Source organism: Melopsittacus undulatus, chromosome 12 (genome assembly GCF_012275295.1).
Source record: "Melopsittacus undulatus isolate bMelUnd1 chromosome 12, bMelUnd1.mat.Z, whole genome shotgun sequence".
NCBI classification, from domain to species: domain Eukaryota; kingdom Metazoa; phylum Chordata; class Aves; order Psittaciformes; family Psittaculidae; genus Melopsittacus; species Melopsittacus undulatus.
Window position 1 is genome coordinate 2131388 of NC_047538.1, and position 20938 is coordinate 2152325.

The 20938-nt window shown below is 47.8% G+C and overlaps 3 protein-coding genes across 4 annotated transcripts in view; 2 read left to right on the forward strand and 1 right to left on the reverse strand.

The window, feature by feature from the left end:
- Positions 1-20938, reverse strand: part of OTUD3 (OTU deubiquitinase 3) — a 28869-nt gene that overhangs the window by 7188 nt on the left and 743 nt on the right. The window contains exons 1-3 of one of the 2 annotated variants that reach the window (XM_013128128.3): positions 3834-3912; positions 2285-2433; positions 740-852 (exon numbers count right to left, since the gene is read on the reverse strand). In XM_013128128.3, the coding sequence (XP_012983582.3) occupies positions 740-852; positions 2285-2348 (177 nt within the window). In that variant the 5' untranslated portion in view covers positions 2349-2433; positions 3834-3912. Of the gene's footprint in view, positions 1-739; positions 853-2284; positions 2434-3833; positions 3913-20938 lie in introns of those variants that run through there. The other variant, XM_034068176.1, reaches the window with a different exon arrangement.
- Positions 7447-8346, forward strand: RNF186 (ring finger protein 186). The gene has a single exon (XM_005145470.2). It carries the CDS (start codon positions 7447-7449, stop codon positions 8344-8346), a length of 900 nt encoding a protein of 299 aa, XP_005145527.2.
- The window catches only part of TMCO4 (transmembrane and coiled-coil domains 4), a 33318-nt gene continuing 25312 nt past the window's right edge, over positions 12933-20938 (forward strand). The window contains exons 1-3 of the mRNA XM_005145469.4: positions 12933-13173; positions 16268-16452; positions 16827-17001. Of these exons, the coding sequence (XP_005145526.2) occupies positions 16274-16452; positions 16827-17001 (354 nt within the window). The 5' untranslated portion in view covers positions 12933-13173; positions 16268-16273. The remainder of the gene's footprint in view (positions 13174-16267; positions 16453-16826; positions 17002-20938) is intronic.

Here is a 20938-nt window from a genome sequence, read left to right on the forward strand (position 1 = left end):
TTTATCTTTATTGCTGTGTTTAATCTATGTATTGCTTTGATTCTCTGTGTAAATTGGGGCCAGACACAATCCTGATTTGCAAACAGGTTCTCACTTGCTCAGGAAGCATGCAGAGAGAGCATGGACCCATTCCTCACATAAAGCAAGAAAAGGGGAATAGTAAGATCCTGGTGGATCACTTGTTCCAGTGCCTCTGTCAGAGGAAACCCTACCACACAGTCCCTTCCAGAAGCTGATTAAACACTGCCTGAAGGCTTTAAAACATCTCTCATCTTCTGCCCTGCCCAGAACCTATCAGAAACCTCCTCATTCCAAACCCTATGCAGAACTGATGGACCCTGCAAGGACTGCTCTGCAATACCTCCACTTCCCTATTCCTGAACCTTACTGTACAGAGGCTTCCTTAAGCCTGGCTCAAATGCCTGTCAGAAAAGTCATGTCATACATAGTCTGATCTTCAGGAGGCAGAAACAAACCACTGAAGCCAGTAGCTTAAAACCAAATTAAACACACTGCTCTGTCACCACATACTTACCTTTCATGCATTCACTGTTGTCTTTTACTCCCTCTGAAAACCTGTAGTGTTTTCCTGCCCCAGGACTGACCATCAAGCTCAGCTCTACACCCTGCCCAGCTAAGCACAGCTACTGACTGCTCTCTTTTAATAAATCAAGAAGTTTTAACACTATTTAGTCATCAGCTAAAAATTAGGCCAAAATAGAGAAGTTTGGTTTCTCACCTGCCAGAGTGGGGCGTTGAGCTGATGAATAACCACGTTCATTTGATTGTTCCTTGCAAAGGCCACAATAGCATCATTGCCAGCAAAGGTACCAGGCTTTGCCAGATTGGAAACTGAAGGAAAAAACATTCAGAAGAGTTGGAAACCTCTTTTCTGACACTTCCAAAAGCACTGGAGGGATAATGAGGAACGAACCTTCAACACAAGCCCAGGAAATTCTGGAAAGGAAATCCTAGCTGGGAAGCACTGACTTCTGAGGCAAGAATTTGGCAGCATCTGAAGGTAATGTGCCTTAAATGGACACAGAAACCTCCAAACCCCTTAGATTATGCAAGGCCATCAGCTCTGTGGTAATGTGGAGGGAATACAGCCACATGCTAAGTAACTAAGTGCTTTCATGCATTACCTGCATGAGAAATGGCACATCCTCAAAGCTGTTAGAACAAAGGCTGGGTTTGTTCTGCTTTGGAACTTCCCCTGGGATACCTCCGGGAAATATCAAGTGTCAAGGAGAAAAGGGAACCCACAGAAATCAGCCACTCAACACCCACCAGTTCTCAAGGAAAGACAGACCTTTCTTTCAAGTTCCTTGTGAAAACACCAGGTTTTGACTCCTTGACTTTTTCTGCTTTTCTTTCACCAAAATTTTCCTAAATTTAAATAATTTGCAAGACTAATTTAATGGAATCAGACTGGTTTGTGTCGGAAAGGACCTTAAAGCTCATCCAGTTCCAACCCCTGCCACAGGCAGGGACCCCTTCCACTGGAGCAGCTGCTCCAACCCCCTGTGTCCAACCTGGCCTTGAACACTGAACAGGGATGGGGCAGCCACAGCTTCTCTGGGCACCCTGTGCCAGCGCCTCAGCACCCTCACAGGGAACAGCTTCTGCCTAAGAGCTCATCTCAGTCTCCCCTGTTCTGGCAGGTTCAAGCCATTCCCCTTGGCCTGTCCCTACAGGCCCTTGTCCCAAGCCCCTCTCCAGCTTTTCTGCAGCCCCTTCAGGCACTGGAGCTGCTCTCAGGTCTCCCCTTCAGGAGCCTTCTCTTGTCCAGGCTGCCCCAGCCCAGCTCTCTCAGCCTGGCTCCAGAGCAGAGCTGCTCCAGCCCTCGCAGCATCTCCATGGCCTCCTCTGGCCTCGCTCCAACAGCTCCAGGTCCCTCTTGTGCTGCTGCCCCAGAGCTGGATCAGGGCTGCAGGGGGGGTCTCCCCAGAGCCCAGCAGAGGGACAGGATCCCCTCCCTGAGCTGCTTCTCACGCTCTGGGGGTGCAGTTCAGCACACAGGGGGGTTCTGGCCTCAAGCACTCACTGAAGCCAGGTCATGGGGTGCTTCTCATTGACCAACACCCCCAGTTAATGCATGCGTAACAGCTCATCTTTCGACAGAAACATAACAGACCCAAAAGTAAACTCAGTGATTCTGAACACTAATGAGGAGTCCTACCATGGGTCTGGGATGAGGAACTCTTTAGTAAGAGGCTACTCACATGAGATGTAACCACATTATACAACCACCCCTTCCATCAGCACCCTGTGCAGACCATACCGTGTCTCTCAAAGGGCACATCATCCTCCACAAAGGGCTCAAAGTCCTCCCGCTGCTGGATCATGTAATCCACTGTCTCCTGGCGGTGGCGGAGGTGGTTCCGTGAGTGCCCCTCGAGCTGGTCCCCCAGGGCCCGAAACAAACAGTTGCTACAGGAGAGAAAGCAGAGGTTGGTGTGTGCAACACACAGCTTGGAGCACCCGCCGAACAAAGGACTGGTCCAGCAGCAGAGAGTATGGTGTTCAAGGGCAAGAGCTGCTCTTTCTGCCCATGGATATGAATGTGAAGCAGCACCTATCACTTGTTCTTTTGTTGGCTGCTACTGGTGGAACTCCTTGTACGAACAGGTGTTGAATGAATGTCAGCTCCAACAGCAGAAGTCAAGGTCAGCAAGAGTCACAGAATGGTTTGGATTGAAGGGACCTTCAAAGCTCATCCAGTCCCAAACCCCTGCAATGAGCAGGGACGTCTTTATCTAGATCAGGTTGCCCAGAACCACATCCAGCCTGGCCTGGAATGTCTCCAGGGATAAGGCATCCATCATCTCTCTGGGCAACCTGTGCCAGGGCTTCACCACCCTCAGAGTAAACGATTTCTTCCTCACATCCAGCCTGAATCTCCCTCTTTTAGTTTAAACCCATCACCCCTTGTCCTGTCACAACAGACCCTGCTAAAAAGTCTCTCTCCATCTTTCTTATGGGCCCCTTTTAAGAATTGCAAGGCCACAATAAGGTCTCCTGGAGTCTTCTCCAGGCTGAACAACCCCAGATCTCACCCTTTCCTCATAGCAGAGGTGCTCCATCCCTTGGATGATTTTTGTGTCCCTTCTCTGGATCCTCTCTTTGCTGTACTGATGAATAGTGCTGGGCTCAGCTGTCTTAAACAGGCACTGAGCCGTTTTCTCTTCTAAACTCCAGCCTCCCTGCCTCCTGAACTGCAAAATGCTGCTTCTTGTACACATTCTGCAGGAGCACACTGGGAAACTGTGCTTGTATGGTGAACAGAAAATCTAGAGCTGCTTGACCACTCAGTTTCACAGGCCAGTGATGGCTGGAGCTGAAGCCAACAGCACTTCTTTCATGTTTTTATCCAAGTGCAAAATTCATGCGCAGCTGAAGATACTGCATAAAATGCAAGTTCCTTGGGATAACTTGTTGACTAGGACCTAGTATTATAGCCTACTTTTTTTTCTAAATAAATTATTAATATAGCTTTTTTTTTCTATACAGAACACAATGCAGCCACGGGCAGCCCCATGACCCGCTCAGCAACCCCTCAGCAGACAAATCTAATGCCCCTTCTGCCCCACACTTCCGCACCTCCCCTTGCACACTGGCCGTGCCAGCAGAGCCCCAGCCCCCGCGGTAAGGCCTGGGACCAGCAGCCCCAGGGGGCACAACCCCCCAGCAGAGCCTCCTGACCCGCGGGGTGCACCGGGGACACCCTCACTCCCGTGCAGCCCCGAGCCCGCTCCACCGCGCGGGGACCGCTCGCAGCACCAGGACACGGGCTGCCACCACCCGTGAACCGCCGGCCCTGGGGTGCTCACCCATCGCCCGGCACCTCCCGCAGCTTGAGGCCGAGGGCCCAGAGCTGCCGTGCGAGGCCGCCGCCCGGAGCAGGGCCCGGGCCCGGGCCCGGCTTGCCGGGGTTCTGCCGGGTCCTGCGAGCCCGGCCGGCTGCGGCACCGGCACCGGCACCGGGCCGGGCCTTAACCGCCACTTTACGGGACATCGCACTGCGCCTGCGCCAACCACCCCTCACGTGGCCACAGCACTACTGAGAGCTGCACCTAGCGGCCAGAGCGCCGCCCTCCGCGCTGCTGCCCCCTGGTGGATCCCTCCAGGAGGAGCTGGATTAGGCTGGGGGGGGGGGGGGGGAAGCAGAGGAATTCCCTTGGGATCACAGCCACAGCCCCCCGAGCCTCTCCCTGCTGTCCCAGCACGCCTCCATCCCACCGCTGCATCCACCCATGCGTGGGGACCTTCACTCTCTTCTCCATCCCGAGCAGGTCATCCCGAGCAGACTGTGTCCACTCGATGCCAACCAACCACATCAACAGGACCTGGAAAAGGAGATGAAGGACGAGGCGACAGCTGCCTACCCATGAGGTGACACCACGGGAACATGGCTGGTAGAACAGGGCAGCTGGAACAGTTCAGTGTAACACACATCCCATGCGGAGCCCTCATGTCCTAGATCCCCCAGTTCCAAGAGGAACCTGCCAGGCTGCAGAAGGGGCACAGAAAGAAGATGGAGCTCGACCAGAGCACAGCACCTGGGGAGGATTCCCTGCATCCTCCTGCTTCACCACAATGAGCAGCTGGAGAATCCATCCTCCACCATGAGCATACTGGAATTACATGTTATTCCTGACTCACTCTGCTGGGAAGAGCCTATTGTCACAACAGTCTGAGCACACGGGACTATCATCGGTATCTACATGGATGCTGTGTATATTATTGCACTCCAGCCGTATGGCAAGCGAGTGTTTTACTCTGGAATGACACAACTGCTCCCTTATATCCATTTCCTGTCATAAACAAATCCACAAGGCATTCCTTAGACACATTTTCTTAGGCAAACATATTGAGAGCGGGAAAGCACGAGGAGTGCTCACGCTGACTGCAAATGAGCAATGACATATTTTGAATGAACAGGCTGCAGGCAATGCAGTTGAGTGCAACCTGCACCACGCCAGGACTACCAAGCACAAAACTGAGTCAAAATTAGGGCAGAGCCTTTGACACCTGGCTGGAGTGTGGGACAACACTGAGCAGGCATCTTTACTCCAATGTGAACAACTGAAACCAAGGCAGAGGGATCGCAGTGTTGGAACAGCAGTGCCGAAACCACAGCCTGAATGCACAGCTCCCAACAAGATCACACTTCCACCGCTTGGGTCCCCAGAAAGCCTGAGGACTCACCAAACCACAACATACCTCCCATTCCCTCCAGTGAGCCATCCTCACAGGGGTCTGTAGCAAAATAACCACGTCTCTAACTGCTCCAAGTTCCCAGAACAGGATTCATCCCACCTGGTTTCAAACCCCTCCAATCACGAGTGCAGCTGCCCCCTCCTGGTGTCTGTTACATCTTCCCAACATCTGTGAGATGGTTTCATGATGTTCTAATAATTAAGAATCAGTAAATTTTAAGACATTTCCATTTTGGAACTGACAAGACTGCATTTGAGGCTTCTAAAGCACTGTAGAAGTGGCAGGTCTGGCTGCTGCTTTCCCAGATCTTCTAACAGCTTTAACTAAGTAATAAAGAGGTATGTGAAATCCAACAGAAAATTTTCCTGGTTTCCAACATAAATGAGTCTTGCATCTCACCAGCCAGCTTCCAGCCAACCCTGCACTGCAAGCGAGTCTCCCTTCTGCAAGTGAAAGATCTTGGACCTGCTTGAGCAAGTCCAGAGGAGGCCAAAGAGATGCTGCGAGGGCTGGAGCAACTCTGCTCTGGAGCCAGGCTGAGAGAGCTGGGCTGGGGCAGCCTGGACAAGAGAAGGCTCCTGAAGGGGAGACCTGAGAGCAGCTCCAGTGCCTAAAGGGGCTGCAGGAAAGCTGGAGAGAGGCTTGGGACAAGGGCCTGTAGGGACAGGCCAAGGGGAATGGCTTGAACCTGCCCGAGGGGAGACTGAGATGAGCTCTGAGGCAGAAGGTCTTCCCTGTGAGGGTGCTGAGGCGCTGGCACAGGGTGCCCAGAGAAGCTGTGGCTGCCCCATCCCTGGCAGTGTTCAAGGCCAGGTTGGACACAGGGGCTTGGAGCAGCTGCTGCAGTGGAAGGGGTCCCTGTCCGTGGCAGGGGTTGGAGCTGGAGGAGCTTTAAGGTCCTTTCCAACACAAACCACTCTGGGATTCTATGATCTTCAGGCTCCTAATAATTCGGAGTCACCCACAAGTCCATCAAACACATCAGCAGAAATACAGCAGGAACACCCAAGCACTTTTATGAAGCTTGCTTACGACAAAGCTCCTACTATTTCTCAGCAGTGAACAAGCTCTTCTCACCTCATCCCCTAATCTAATCTCTGGTTCAGGAGATTAATCTCTTCCTGAACGCCTTGACCTCCTAAATTGCAGTTGTTCCATTTCTTTCTGCTGCTCCTCTGCTGGAGGGAGCGGCTGGTACGTGGAGGCACAGTGTTAGCCTGAGTGCTTGGGTGCATCTGAGGGTACAGACACGGTATGGGGTATCTTCTACCAGGAATGATGACCTCATCCAGCTTTTCAGTATTAGTGATCCTTCCTTTTCTATCTTCTTTCCTTCCTTAGAATTCTTACTGAGAACCCAGCTGCATTTTACCCCTCAAAATAAAAAGGTAGAAAGAAATTAGAGACTGAGGGATTGTGATCCAGCTTTATCTGTTTCAGATGAGATGAATATTCACAAACCCACCTATCAACATGGTATTCCTGAGCACATGAGGTCCTGTGAATGCCAGTAAAGATCATCCTACCAGGACATGAACCTTACTTCTAATTTACAGCTCTCTCATGGATCCTGTGAGATCCAACATGAGCCTACATCGTGCTTCGGTTTGCACCTGCAGCCTCTGGTGAAGCTCCATCATGGATGCTCCTTAGATAAAAGAGTTGGTAATAGTCAGACATTCAACACTCAACATTGATAATCTCAATCTTTCTGTTGTGCTGCAGAGTAACAGCTCGAGGATAGTGGGTGCTGCTAAAGCAAGAGCATATTTCCTACCCAGAGAGCTCAGAATTGCTCTCTGTAATCAAAGCCCTACAACCAGTGTTAACAGCAAATCATTCCTCTGAGCCCCCTACTGTCAAGCAAAGCAGTGCATAGAGACCAATTAAACTGTGTTCAACTTAAAATACTCATATAGTAATAATGACAGAGTCTGACTATCACAGTGAGCAAAGCTGCAGCCTGCTAATGCCATGGGGTCTGCTTCTGGACAGAAATTGCTCCGCGAGATTACCAGCCCTTGTAAAATGTCTTGGCCACGAAGTTACTGATTAACTCAGGTCCCCATCTCATAAAAACATCATATTGGAGGAGCACAACATGCTGAAAGCTGTCACTAACCAATCATGCCTACAACAGGAATAAAGCAACACATAAAAGGAGCCAGAAACTCAGCAGATCCTTCAGCTAAGTGGAGAAAAACTGCACTGACGTGTATCTCCATGGAGAAATTCACTGACAAGCTGAACAAGGACCTTGGATCCACAGCTCCTGAAACACCACAGGCTGAAGAACAGAGTCCTGCACCTGCTGTGGAATGTGCTGCAGGAATGAGTAGAGCAGGACCCCAAAAAGAGGACGTGAAGAGCCTGGGATTCACTGAAGAATGTGTTAAAGAACTGGAGAGACCTTCAGGCACGGAGCAAGACAGTCCTGATGCCTCTGAACCAGCAGTTTTGGAAGGAGACTGTCCCAGCTCAGTGTCTCTTGTGCTAACAAACAGAAACTATCCTGAAGGACATGGTTTGAACCACCAGTGTTCAACCACATCTATTGACCTGGACTGCCTGGTTTGCTTTAACAAGTACAACATGTACAGAGTGCCCAAGCTCCTGGACTGCCAGCATGCCTTCTGTGCGGTGTGCCTCAAGCTGATCCTCAGGAAAGATGGGAATGCCTGGATGATCACCTGTCCCCTGTGCCGAAAAGCCACTTGTGTGTCAGGAGGACTCATTCGCACACTTCAGAACAAAGAAGACATCATGGAGCTCTTGGAAACCCAAAGTTCACATCCTGAGGTGCATGTTCCTGCCATAGGGCTAGACAGCAATAGCTGGACTTGGACCAGCCAAGACTTGCTCTACAGAGATGAAAGCGTTCCAGCAGACAACAGGTTGGCTGTGCAGAGACTTGTGCTGCTCCTGCTGCTGGGGGTGATCCTCACCATCCTCATCCTCCCCTTTATATACTCTGGGCTGATAAAATGGGTGGTTTGTCTCATGCTTGCTTTGGGGGTGGTCATCTCTGTGGTACTTTGCTGCACTCCTAAATTCTACTGGAGGTCTAACAGGGACTTGCTCACCTCCTGCCACAAAGAGACACACATCACTGCTATAGCGTGAACCAACAATGGACTGGTCCTGCCTGCAAAGCTGTCTCATCAGTTTGTTTTTGTCTCTTTGTTCTTGTGTCCTCTCCTGATCAGCACTACAGAACATTATCTGAATCTGAGAGATGATGTCCTGTGAAAATCCCATGGCTGTGTTTTTCTCACTCTTAGCACACGTACACCTTTTCTTGGGAGACTGTGGGGAAAAAGGACTGCTACCTCAGGGACTGGGTGCCCAGCCTCAGGGGATGAGAGAGGCTTTAACACACATGATCACTGGAATCCCTATCACTGCCCAAGTGCCTGTGGCACAGGGACTGGGAAAAGGGGATGTCAGTTGATACCATTTTAAGCTGCACACTGCATTGGAGAGGAAGAGGCACAATCAACACTCCTAATTGTGAGTCTGCAGCTTGCAAGGGCAAGGCTCTCAAAGCTCAGGACCATCCAAATTCTCCACGTGATTCAGCACAGAAACAGTTCCTCTCACATGAATTCTTTTATCTGGCTATCTGCATCACCTCTCTTCTCCTCTTTACATCACGTAGGACACTGCCCCTGAAGAGGCTCCCCCAGACCAACTGCTATGAGATACTACACACGATATTTTTATATGGAATATGTCCATTAAAAGTTTGAAAGTATTCATTAATTGCATACTGTGTTTTGATTCCTCACCTAAATTAATACCAAGACATTTCAGCTTCCTCAGTGACAGAAACTACAGCTGAGAAGTGTATTAAGGAGTCAGCACATCTGAGTTGGGGAGTAAAGCAAAGCAGTAACGTGTTGGTGTTTTCCTTTATTTAAAAAAACACTTAGTTGCAAAGAAAATACAAAACTTAGGGGATTGCCCCAGTTCTGTCACACTTTTAAGAGTACCACAGATCTCAGCAGACCTTGGATCCAGCCTCTGGTAAATGTTTGTGTTTGATAAGAATGGAAACCGATGTTCTGCAGTTACTCAGTATACAAATATACTCAGTGTCTCACCTGTAGATAAACCAGTTGAGACTGAGAGGGTAAGGAGCTGTTGTCCTCCTGAAGCCTTGGGAAAACCAGGTCAGTTTTCTGCCTAACAACACAAACCTTAAGGGCAAGAAATGCTTTTTCCCCCCCTCATCTATTTGGACAGCCACTACCCCCTTGAAGAGTACACATGTAGCAACATTTCCTAATGACCAACCAGAAAAAAGGGGTTTCAGTTGGGAAAAAGCAGGTAGTTTGAAATCCAAATACTGTATTATTCCAAACACAGACTCAGCTGTACTGAAAATCAGTTCAGGAACTCTTGGCAAGTGTCTCAGCTCACAGAAAAGTTTCTTGTTGAGCTTCCTTCACCAACACTAGTGAGTGACTGGTACTCTAAAGGTTTGTAACAAATGTGTTAATATTGGCCTAGATGTAGCATGCATGAACACATCAACGGGGTAAGGGAAAACTGTGTGCTAATGGCTACAGAACACTGATCTCATACATAGCAAGTAAGGAACAGATTATCCTAAAGATAAGATGACAAAGATGATCTGGACTAGAGCCATAAAGTGATCCAAATTAAAAAGAAGTAAGACAAAACTTGGGTAACTTTGCTTAAGAAACCAACCAGACACCAACCACCACTGACTCCAGAAGGATGTGTGTGTTGCAAATAGTATCTGTTTGCCATCATCAGTCAAGAAACAGAATGATTTGAGGGGCAACATCCCTTGTCTTCTGCATCACTCTCATTCGATTTGATGACGCTAGTTTCTACAGTGCCAAAATAAAAGGCCAGTAAAAGGGCTCCCCTCAAGGCAGCATACACCAGTGGGAAGGAAGAGACTGGCCCTCTGAAAGAACCCCTGTGGATTCACACAGGAAGACTATCAGCCATGGAAATCCAGGTTTACACCCTGCTGCTTCCAAGCTTGCATGCAGCAGTCCAACTGAAATGTTTCTTCAGCCTCGAGAGCCACTGACAACCAGCAGTTCAGAGTTCAGAGATGATGGTGGCAGTCATCAGGCTCGATGACAATGCAAATCTTCAAAGCAGCAATTAAGTTTCTGGAGAAAAGGCCAACAGAATTGTATTGTTAGCCCCAAACGTAAAGTATCTGTTGATTCTTATCTGACAAGATAAGGCTCGATGACAATGGAAATCTTTGAAGCAGCAACTAAGTTTCTGGAGAGAAGGCCAACAGAATTGTATTCCTAGCCCAAAACGTAAAGGATTTGCTTGATTTGTTTCATTCATGCCAGTCTTTAGCAAGATTTCAGCCCTCAATTACTTTGCCCTGCTTGTCTTACCTAGCTGGCTCCCAGTTTTGGAGAGTGATTAGTTGACAGGCTGCAGCTTAAGAGAGAGAGCTTCATAATGAGAAATGGACCCAGGCAGCAACATTCAGCTGTACCTGACAAACTGCATAACTATTGCTGGGTTAATGGCTGGACATGATGACCTTAAAGGTTTTTTCCAACCTGGTTGATTCTGTGATCCTATCTGAGAACTGGGATTTACAAAGACAGCACATGACAGCAGTATTTAAGGTTTATAGTCTGTATAGACAAAATCCTAAACAAAGGTGCTTTGTTTAACAATGCACAGACACAAATGAGTGTTAAAATACACCTCTCCTTTTGTCATGCTGTGCTCCCACTCTGCCTCTACCTACAGCACCCTTCCCAAAGCCACTTCTCCCACCCCAATCCCTTATCAGGCTTTTCCTCAAGAACCAGAACCACCATCGCCCACTAGAGTCACTAGTTCCTTATATAAGGAGTAAGACAGGTGCCTTAAAGATTCCAAGTGTAGGTGTTCTCAATTGCTGTTAAATGTAGAAGTCTCACTTTATCCACAGAACTTTAAATTATCCATAATTGTGCGGGCTTTGACTCCTATTAAACTCTATAATGAGATTCCGAGTTAACAACATCTGGTAAAACTCACTCCTAATTCTTATTCCACACAGCTCATGTTTTGGTCCACTTTTAACAGCTCTTCTGTGTTATCACTCAGCTAGAGGCAGGCAAAAATAACACATTTCACACTTCCATATCGCTCACATTCTGTACACAGAGAATTTTAGGTCTTCACACACAGAACTGTCAAATCTACAAGAAACTAATTAGCAGATCCTGGTCTGAGAACACAGATTTGTGTCCAGACAATTCCTTGCTTGTTGGGAACCATTTGCAACTTGTCCATCGCATTCTGCAGTTACCAAAGTCACAGGTAAAGTAGATCCCTTCTGCATCATAACTGGGATCACCAGAACTCACCTTCTGAGCTTCAGTGTCACCTTTAACAACTCTGTGACAATGCTGCAAATGTCTCTATGGAACGTGAGCACTTGTGTGAGTAAACCTGAGGGGGTCTAATGTTAGTAGCAACCAATCAGCACAAGATATTTGGCATAACTGAAATCATCTCATAACCAGAACCCAGACTATTTACAACATTTATTTATAAGTAAGTCCCACATAGCACATTTTCAAGTATCCATCAGTTACCCAGCTACCAAGCAACCCAACTAGTGTTGCTTATCACACAGAAAAACTGCTCTCCTTTCCTTGAAAAAACCCACTGATTTCTCCAAAAATGCACACTGAACTTGGGGTTACAGCTAAGACTCCTCTTTAGCAAATTAACTTCTTAAAAGCCTCAAAATCCTTATGCTTGAGCACCTGAACTAACTGCACAGCGTAAGGATTTCTGCAAGGCCAATTCATCACATCGAGCAAAGCCTGGGCCAGTAACCCTGCTGCTACCAGAAGAAACCGATTTGCAACCGAAACAGGGGAAGTTCAGGTTGGAGATAAGGCAGAAGCTGTTCCCTGTGAGGGTGCTGAGGCGCTGGCACAGGGTGCCCAGAGAAGCTGTGGCTGCCCCATCCCTGGCAGTGTTCAAGGCCAGGTTGGACACAGGGGCTTGGAGCAGCTGCTCCAGTGGAAGGGGTCCCTGCCTGTGGCAGGGGTTGGAGCTGGAGGAGCTTTAAGGTCCTTCCCATCCCAAACCAGCCTGGGATTCTGTGATTTCATATGCATTGCTCAATGAGTACATGTATGAACACACACACACATGCACATATTTCAGCTTCTGATCACATCTTTGGGATCCCACCCAGTAACAGCACAACACCAAATCCTTCCCTCTCCTCAAGGAAACCCTCAGAGACCCCAATCTGTTCTTCATGGAGGTGGCAAATAAACCTCAGGACAGGGGCCTACCAGCAGCTTCACCAAACACGTCCCTGCTTCTCTCTGCTGCCCTCCTTCAGCAAGGGAGGCTTTAAAGGAAACAAAAAGGCTGGTACCTGGATGGGCCACTGAGGTGGTGGACAAGGCCAAAGACTGCAGGTAAAGGTGAGCTGTGAAGGAAGAGCTGAGCTCCCCCATCCCATGATGGGCATGGACCCACCACCCGCCCCATGGAGGAGCTGGGTACGGGACCCCAAGCCGCTACCATCATCTCAGTCCGAGGCGGCTCCGCTAACGACGCACCTCACTACGCAGATCGCGTAAGGGACTCTGGGCCTGAACAGCAGAGCCTCTACGCAGACTGCGTGGCGGGCAAGGCAGGAAGGGGCGGGGGGAGGCGGCGGAAACCCCGCGGCGGCTCCGGGCTGGGACGGGGCCGGGAGGAGGTCGGGTCCTGGCCGGGGGCTCGGGGCTCGGCACGGTTGGGAGCAGCCCCAGGGCTGAGGAGCGAGCGGACGGGACGGGACCGGACTCTCCGCTTGGAGCGCTCTGTGCTGCCTGCTGCCGGGGCTGATGCTCTCCTCAATGATTGTCAGAGGTGCGGCTTGCTGTCAAAAGCAGCCCGTACGTTAGCAGCAGGAGTTACAGACACAAAAGACGTGAGGTAAAAGTGAATATCGGCAGCTGTGGCGATGGTGTTCCTCACAGCTGAAGGGTTTCCTTCGTGTTTTAGTGATTCTGGGCACCTCCCTCTCCACAGCTTTGATCATCGCTCCTCAGGCACTGCTGCTGTAAGCGTCCTGCATCAAACGCACTCGGTTTTGTGACAGCTCAAGCTTTTGGCTTCTCCTTGTCCCATCTGATCTCTCTTTTACATTTGCGTCTTGGCAGCACTGTCTGTATCCCAGGCTGGTGTGTGTTGGAAAGGACCTTAAAAGCTCCTCCAGCTCCAACCCCTCCCACGGGCAGGGACCCCTTCCACTGGAGCAGCTGCTCCAAGCCCCTGTGTCCAACCTGGCCTTGAACACTGCCAGGGATGGGGCAGCCACAGCTTCTCTGGGCACCCTGTGCCAGCGCCTCAGCACCCTCACAGGGAACAGCTTCTGCCTCAGAGCTCAGCTCAGCCTCCCCTCGGGCAGGTTCAAGCCATTCCCCTTGGCCTGTCCCTACAGGCCCTTGTCCCAAGCCCCTCTCCAGCTTTCCTGCAGCCCCTTTAGGCACTGGAGCTGCTCTCAGGTCTCCCCTTCAGGAGCCTTCTCTTGTCCAGGCTGCCCCAGCCCAGCTCTCTCAGCCTGGCTCCAGAGCAGAGCTGCTCCAGCCCTTCTGAAGCTCTTGGAGACCAATGTGTCAGCAGTTCGGTCGCTTTTGCCATAATTCAGGACAGAGATGCCAACATCTCTACATTCCTTTTCCCAGCAGTAGGGAACGTGTGTTTTGTACAGCTTCAGATCCATAAAAGGTTTATTTTCCTGCTTCTAAAACAGGACTATGGCAGCCACTGTGTAAAACACGGCACCTCTCAAGAAAAGGTGCTGTGAGAAGTCAGCGTTGGAAGTGATAACAAATTTCTCTTTCAAGTGATGATTCTGACTATGGCGATGCTGTTGACTGCTGAACCACAGTGCTGGAGCCAGAGATGTGAATTCCGGTGCCACAAGCTGTAAATAACTTCTGGACTGTATTTCTAGCTCTCCATTCCCTCATCTTGAATTAGTAGCACAATTTATGGCTCAAGTTTTCTTTACTAAATCACTTTTTCCCCTTTTATGCCTTTATACTTACTCCAAGCCTATTTTTTCCTAGGTATATATGAAGAAATAGATGCCTCTTTTGAGGGACACTCATCAAGCTTGCCCATCAGAGCATCCTCTGAGTAAATTCTTTCAGCTAGATGTTCAGCATCATTAATTATTTGTTGCATAACAGCAATAAAGTTGCATGCAGGAAGCTGCTCTGGTGTCACTACATAACTGATCGTACCCTTTATGTTACCAGGAAGCAAGGTTAAACACTTGTACTCTTTCTGGACCATCCTTTTTAGCTGCTTCACTTTTCATATGAGCCTGTGTTAACAGATCAATAAATCTATCACAGCAAGAAAGGGGGTTTTGTCTCCCATACTAAGCTAATCTATGTCCAAAGGTGAGTAGACATGCCAAGTAATTGTAAAGTTATTGAAACTTTTGCATGTTGGAATACTTCCAGGCAAATTGCTCTGTAAGTCTGGATGGTTTAGGAAGATCAGAACCTAGCAAATGATGTGAAATGGATTTGGGAGTCCAAATACAGGCTTCGGAGCTCCTGAGGTAGTAAATCAACGCTGGGATTTTGTAGGAAGATTCTAGAAGGCACAGATGAATGGCTTGCACCACCTCTGCAGCTCCTGGGTGTGGAGGTTGGCACTCCAGTGGATTGAGGAGCCTAATCTGGCCCTTCCCTTCTCTAGTTGGAAAGAACAGTTAGTTCACTCCTGTGGACTTTGTGCTGCCATGTTGCTGGAATGTGATGTTTCCATGGAAATGCACTGAGATGCCTTAGCCTTGAGGCATGGATGGCACCAGGAGGTATCAGGTCTGTGTTGCACTGGGGCTGAGCTCTCCTGCAGACAGGGGCATGAGTTAGGATAACCATTGGCCCTGGAGTGCTGAATTAGCTTTGTGTGTGTCCCTCAGCAGTTAAATACTGCTAGCCTTGAGAACCACAAATCGCCTCCAATTCATATTTGAGTGGGAAGGCAGACAGACACCTTTCCTAGTGACAGACAGCATGCACATAACCAAATCTGCATGTTTAAGAAGAGCCATTCCTGTGCTGCATGTCTTTCTTCTAGAACTTTAAAACTCCTGTGAATGGTGTCTGCATCCTCTGAGATGCGTTGTCATGTCACAGGCTCCTGATTCCTATTTAGCCACTTTCTACATGGCTTGGAAGGAACGAAACATTTAAATAGGAAGTATATAATGAAATATACTTAGAAATCAATTGAATCTTGAAGTCAGTAGACATTTCAGGTGATGTGAGCAAAGCTTTGGAGCAGGTTGTTACTTACATTGAATTGTGAAATGAGCTGTTGTCACATTTCCTGATTTCAGTCAGCCTGATTAGCCTCTTGTATAACCAGGGGAGCTCCTGGGGAGCAGTTACAGGCTGTTCAGTTGGAAGTGTGAATGTCTGTGCTTTAAAAAACAGGATTTTGGCTCAGCTCAAGGTCTGTGTGGTGCAGGGATCTTATGTTTAGGGACAAAGCAGTGGCAGGTTGTATAGAGGAGAGAATGGCACAAGCAAAGCATGGCAATTGAATGCACATTAAATGTCCTTCCCATCGGAGGCTGCAGCTGGACTCCACTTTCTTGATGCTGTCAGCAAATAAACAGGAGCAATTTGGATTGAGGATGAAGAAGGCAAATTATTTCCCAGGCAGCCCCTGCAGAGCTTTTATTTTACATTTGATTTTTGTGATGAGCACGTGAAGGATGTGCCTGAATGGAGCTTTGACTTCTTTTGCTGCATGAAGTATTGTCAGCCCATTTTGTGCTGAACTGGTGAACTGAAAGTGTCCCTGAAGAAAGTTGTCTTCTTTGGTCACAGTGCCATGTGGTGGGGTATACACAAGCAGGCCCTTGACAGACTTGATTTAACACTGACAAGTGTGACAGTGAAAAATCACTGTCACTTTGTGTCTTTGCTCCCTGGTTTCCAACTGTTTGCTGTTTGCTTTTGATTTCTTTTTCCTTCTGCTTTTCCCTTTGTTCTTGCAGGTAAAAATGGCTGCAGAAGAGAAGTGGAAATCTTTGGCTTCAAAGCAGCACAGTGGGGCTGGAGAGGCAGGTGGAAAGGAGCCTGGTGTGCTTCTGAGCCAGCAGCTGGCTGAGCCGGGAAGATTTGCTTATGCCGCGCTTTGTGGGATATCCCTTGCATGGCTCTTCCCTGAAGAAGAGCAAAGGTATTTCACAGGGTAGCGAGGGGTGAGTAAGGAGATGTAGCAGCTCAGATGGAGCTGGTTTCAGACTCTGTGTGGGGTCTTCTGAAGTTAGGGGAGTGGAAGATCCTCTTGACATTAGGTGTTAATATTACTGACTTTCTCTCTTACACCTTTAAGCCTTTCATACTTCACAATATTAGACTTCAAAGCCTGTCTTGAAGCAAGGTCTGGCCCCGTTCAGGTTGTTTGTTTGACCAGCTAGTGTAGCAATTTGCCTTCGGCTGACTTCTTACAGTGCTTTGATTTTTGTGTGAACAGTAACAGATGAATGTTTGAAACCAGAGACCTGCCAAAATATGCAGTTATGGAGATTAACTGCAGTTCTTGCCTTACAGCTCCTTCCGGATGGGATTCATTGAGGGCTTTGTGAAGTGGCTGGACCTGCCCGATGCTGTCTTACCTGCCATGACAGCATTTGCTAATGGCCTAGGAGGTGAAGGCACAGAAACTTTTGCCCAGCTTTTGCTGCAGGATCCCATCTTGAAAGAAAATCCGGTTGTCATCACCCAAGTGAGTTCATGAGCTCCCCTCGCTCTTGTTTGCTTTTGCAGAAGAGCTTTGTCATACATGTCTGTCTGACACTGAGGTTCTGTTTGCACAGTATTTCTGGTATGCATATGTTTCTGAGGAGCCGTGTGGGTGACTGGCATTCTCTCTATCCATAAAGAGCTCACAAAAGTGATGAACACAAGGCACAGTTACTGTCTGTTCAATTAATGTTTTGTGCCTTTGATACTCTTGCTCTAAGGAATAGAAAACTGTCAAACTTTTTCCTTTGACTGTATTATTTCAATGGTTCTGATTCCTGTGAGGGTTCTACAGATCTTGGTGAAACAGTGAACATAATAGACATGATTTTCACTTGTTTAAAAACCCCTTCATACCTGTAAGACAAAACACCTCTACATACATGCTCCAAACAGCACAATTTCATTCTAAGAATATCCAGAGTCTTTTTTCCAGAGTCAGCTTTGGCCAGAAGGAATTAAATTATTTTTGACTTTATCTTCTTCCACTGAGAAAGTGTTAGTGAGACTGGGACTGCTCCATAAATGTTCTGATGTAAAAGCTGACACAAAGTTAAAAGAGGTGAAGCATTTAGGTGGCTTTCACCTTTTACTACACAGTCTCATCTGGGGAAGATATCTCCTCATCCAGCCTCATCTTATGCCACATGGAGTGAAGAGCACAGTAGGCTGCTGCTGCTGACATGCATAATGTGGCCACTGTCACCTCACATGCTGCACACAAGAAACAGCAAGACACCCTGCACACAAACAGTGATATTGAGTAATCACACACTCCCGTCTGGCAGAGCAGCACATGTCAGAACATGAGCAGCTTCCATTATCTCTGCCATCTTCAATATCTCCTAAGCCATAAAAGGCCTCGGAGGCTCTGTTCCAAAGATCCAGTGTTATAGTGCCCAAAATCCTGTAACAGTCTGAGTACAGCAACATTGAGTCTTAAGCTTAATTAATAAGTTAGGACAGATCTGCTAAAATAAGAGCAGCTCTTCTGATGTTGTTTGCTCAGAACTTTACTAGTAAAGCCTTGCTCGGTTCTTCCTGCATTTAGATGTCTTGGTATTTTATTTCCTGGTTGTTTCCCTTTTTCTCTCTGCTTCAGGATGAATTTTGTAGATTCAAGAATCAAGTCTTCCTGCATTGTTGCTGAGTTTAAGGGTGAAATTTTGGTGGCATTTAGTGCGTGCTTGCTTTAAGCGTACTTTGCATGAGGGCTCCACGTGCTTTTACAGAAGTGGATTAGTATTAGCATGTGTTATTTGCTCTGAGCCAGAGAACTGAGGCACTTATCACCTGGATTCGGGTGGAACACAGGAGCTGGAGATAACAATTCTTTGATAAGTTGAAAGTAAAGAGCAGGAAGAGCTGTGAGTTTAATTCCACATCTGTACCTTACGCAGGCATGTCTATGGGCAAGGTGATCCAAGGTGATCCAAGAAACATGGAATTAAAGACTTTGAGAATTAGAAAGACTTTTGTCAGACAACACAGCAGAGGCTTTCAGGATGTCTTTGCGAACACATACTGGCATGTGGGAAGCCTCAGTGTATCAAGCTGGGATCAGCTTTTTCCTTCTTACCTGAAAATCAGCAAGCTATGGGGCAGTGTTGTGAATTCTTGCGATGTTGCTTTATGATGCTCTCACTTCTCTGTATTCATTGCCAGGGATGCAAGATTTACTGTTTCTTAACAAGTACACAGTTCAATTGCTCTGCTTGTTCAGTGGCAGGGTCCTGTCAGCACTAATGCTGGTGGTTTTGAATGCCCTCCATCTCAAAGGTGCTGAAGGGCTGATCCATGAAGTCAGGGGATTAGATGTTAGCTCACATTGATTCAATGAACATTTGAGGATTATGGATATTTATCTTTTCATTCTTTGAGGATGACTAATACAAGCAAATGTCTGTTAACTGCACCCTTTCAGGACAGCAGTCATAACACACAGGTGGTGCAGTATTAGAAGGCAGTGCTACAAAAAGAGGTGATGACAGGTGAGAAGATGTTGAAACATTCTGAATTCATTGGTTTTTCTCTGAACATCCTCAGAATGCCCATTTTCCTGTGTTTTGTGCTTGGGTGCTTTCTGTTGGTGGAGAAATGGGTTTTGAACTTGCAGCAATTCATCAAAATCTGTTGAAGACTGAACAAAGATTTCTTCCCTTTCTTTGTAAGGTTTCTCAGTCCTACAGGTGAAAGTCTTGCGCATGGAGTTCACAGGGAGATTGAAAGCACCAGCTCTAAAATAAGACTGAAATATAATAACTGCTGCTTAGAGGAGGAAGCCAAACTACTTGTGAACTAATCTAATCAGTGCTGACTGCGTTCCAGATGACTGCACAGCAGTACCTGCAAAGCCTAAACCAGTTCCAAAGAGCTAAGAATGTTCATTGGTACAGATGCAATAAAAACAGGAGCTCCAGTTTATCACCTGATTACCATTATCCATCCCTCATCTTTTGAAATGCATGGATGGACATGTGTAGGCCAGCAGAGAGGGAGAATCCCTCAACCTGCTGCTCACACTTATTGTTAGGGGCACAGAGGAGGCCTGATTCAGTGACTTCACTTCAAAGGCTTACTCACACACTGGAAATAGCAAACCAGGGCTTCTCTTGGGTGCGCACTCTGGCCGGGGGGGTGCAGGATGAAGCAATAGTGATGACTGCTTTGTGCCCAGCCCAACAGATGCCTTCTGGAAACCTGTATCCCATTAGGTTACCTTCTGGAAAGCCTATCCCATTAGGTTACAGGACAGGCAAACAACAGAAGTCTTCTCTGTGGATGGGAACAGCCATCCAGGTACTCAGCAGTAGAGGACAGGTGGGTGAAAACATTAGACAGCAGTGAATTGAAGGTTTTAGGCCTATACCCACAGATGGGAGCTCAGCTGCCCTAATCCTTTGGTTTCCCTGAATGCAAGAGCTCTCTTTGCCTTTATGAAACAGCAGTTTCATCTCATGTTAAAATGATAGTTGGAGCCCAGGCACGCACTTTTGCCTGGATAATATCTCCAGTTGCCCTTCATGTAGCAGGAGTTGGTTAAGGATGGGTTTGTTTTCCCTTCTGCACTTCTCATGCAGCAAGGAAAAGATTAGAGGCATTTTTACAAAGCAAATTTTCCTCAGGAGCTTCTGGGACCAATAACCATAAATTCTCTGGCAGCCTCCTACATCTTTGGCTGCATTTTTTTGTGTTCCCAAAGGGCTGAAGGATTCCCTGTAAAATTCAGCTCTGCCTGTTTTGTGTGTAGGAGAGGGAAGCAGCTAGACTGAGCAAGTGCTTAGTGTTGTAGCTACAGAAAGAACTTTACATTTGTCCAGTGACAATAAAAGAGAACACAGTAGTAAAACCACTGCCCTCTTTTTCTTGGCTTTTTCCATAGAAACCATCTATTAGATTGATTTGTTTTTCAAATTCTTGTTATGGTTAAGAGCCAGCACAGAAGTCAAGTCCCTCACTCTTAACAGATGGTCATAAATTATGAGTTTTCTATTTTGGAGCACTTCATCCAACAGAACTTCATGCCAGTTCAGCCTTACTGCCTAGAGCTATGAATTCTCAGAATGCCAAAGAAAATAGCGGCCACTGGTCCATTTAGGTAGCATTCAGACCTGTTCCTCACTGAAAATAGGAGTATATGTGACTATATATAACCAAGACAGACTGAGAAAGTTGGGGCTGTTCAGCCTGCAGAAGAGAAGCTGCTTGGAGACCTGAGAGCAGCTTCCAGCTACAAGGATGCTGGAGAGGGACTCTTCATTAGGAACTGGAGCAATAGGACAAGGGGTGATGGGTTCAAAGTGAAACAGGGGAAGTTCAGGTTGGAGATAAGGCAGAAGATCTTCCCTGTGAGGGTGCTGAGGCGCTGGCACAGGGTGCCCAGAGAAGCTGTGGCTGCCCCATCCCTGGCAGTGTTCAAG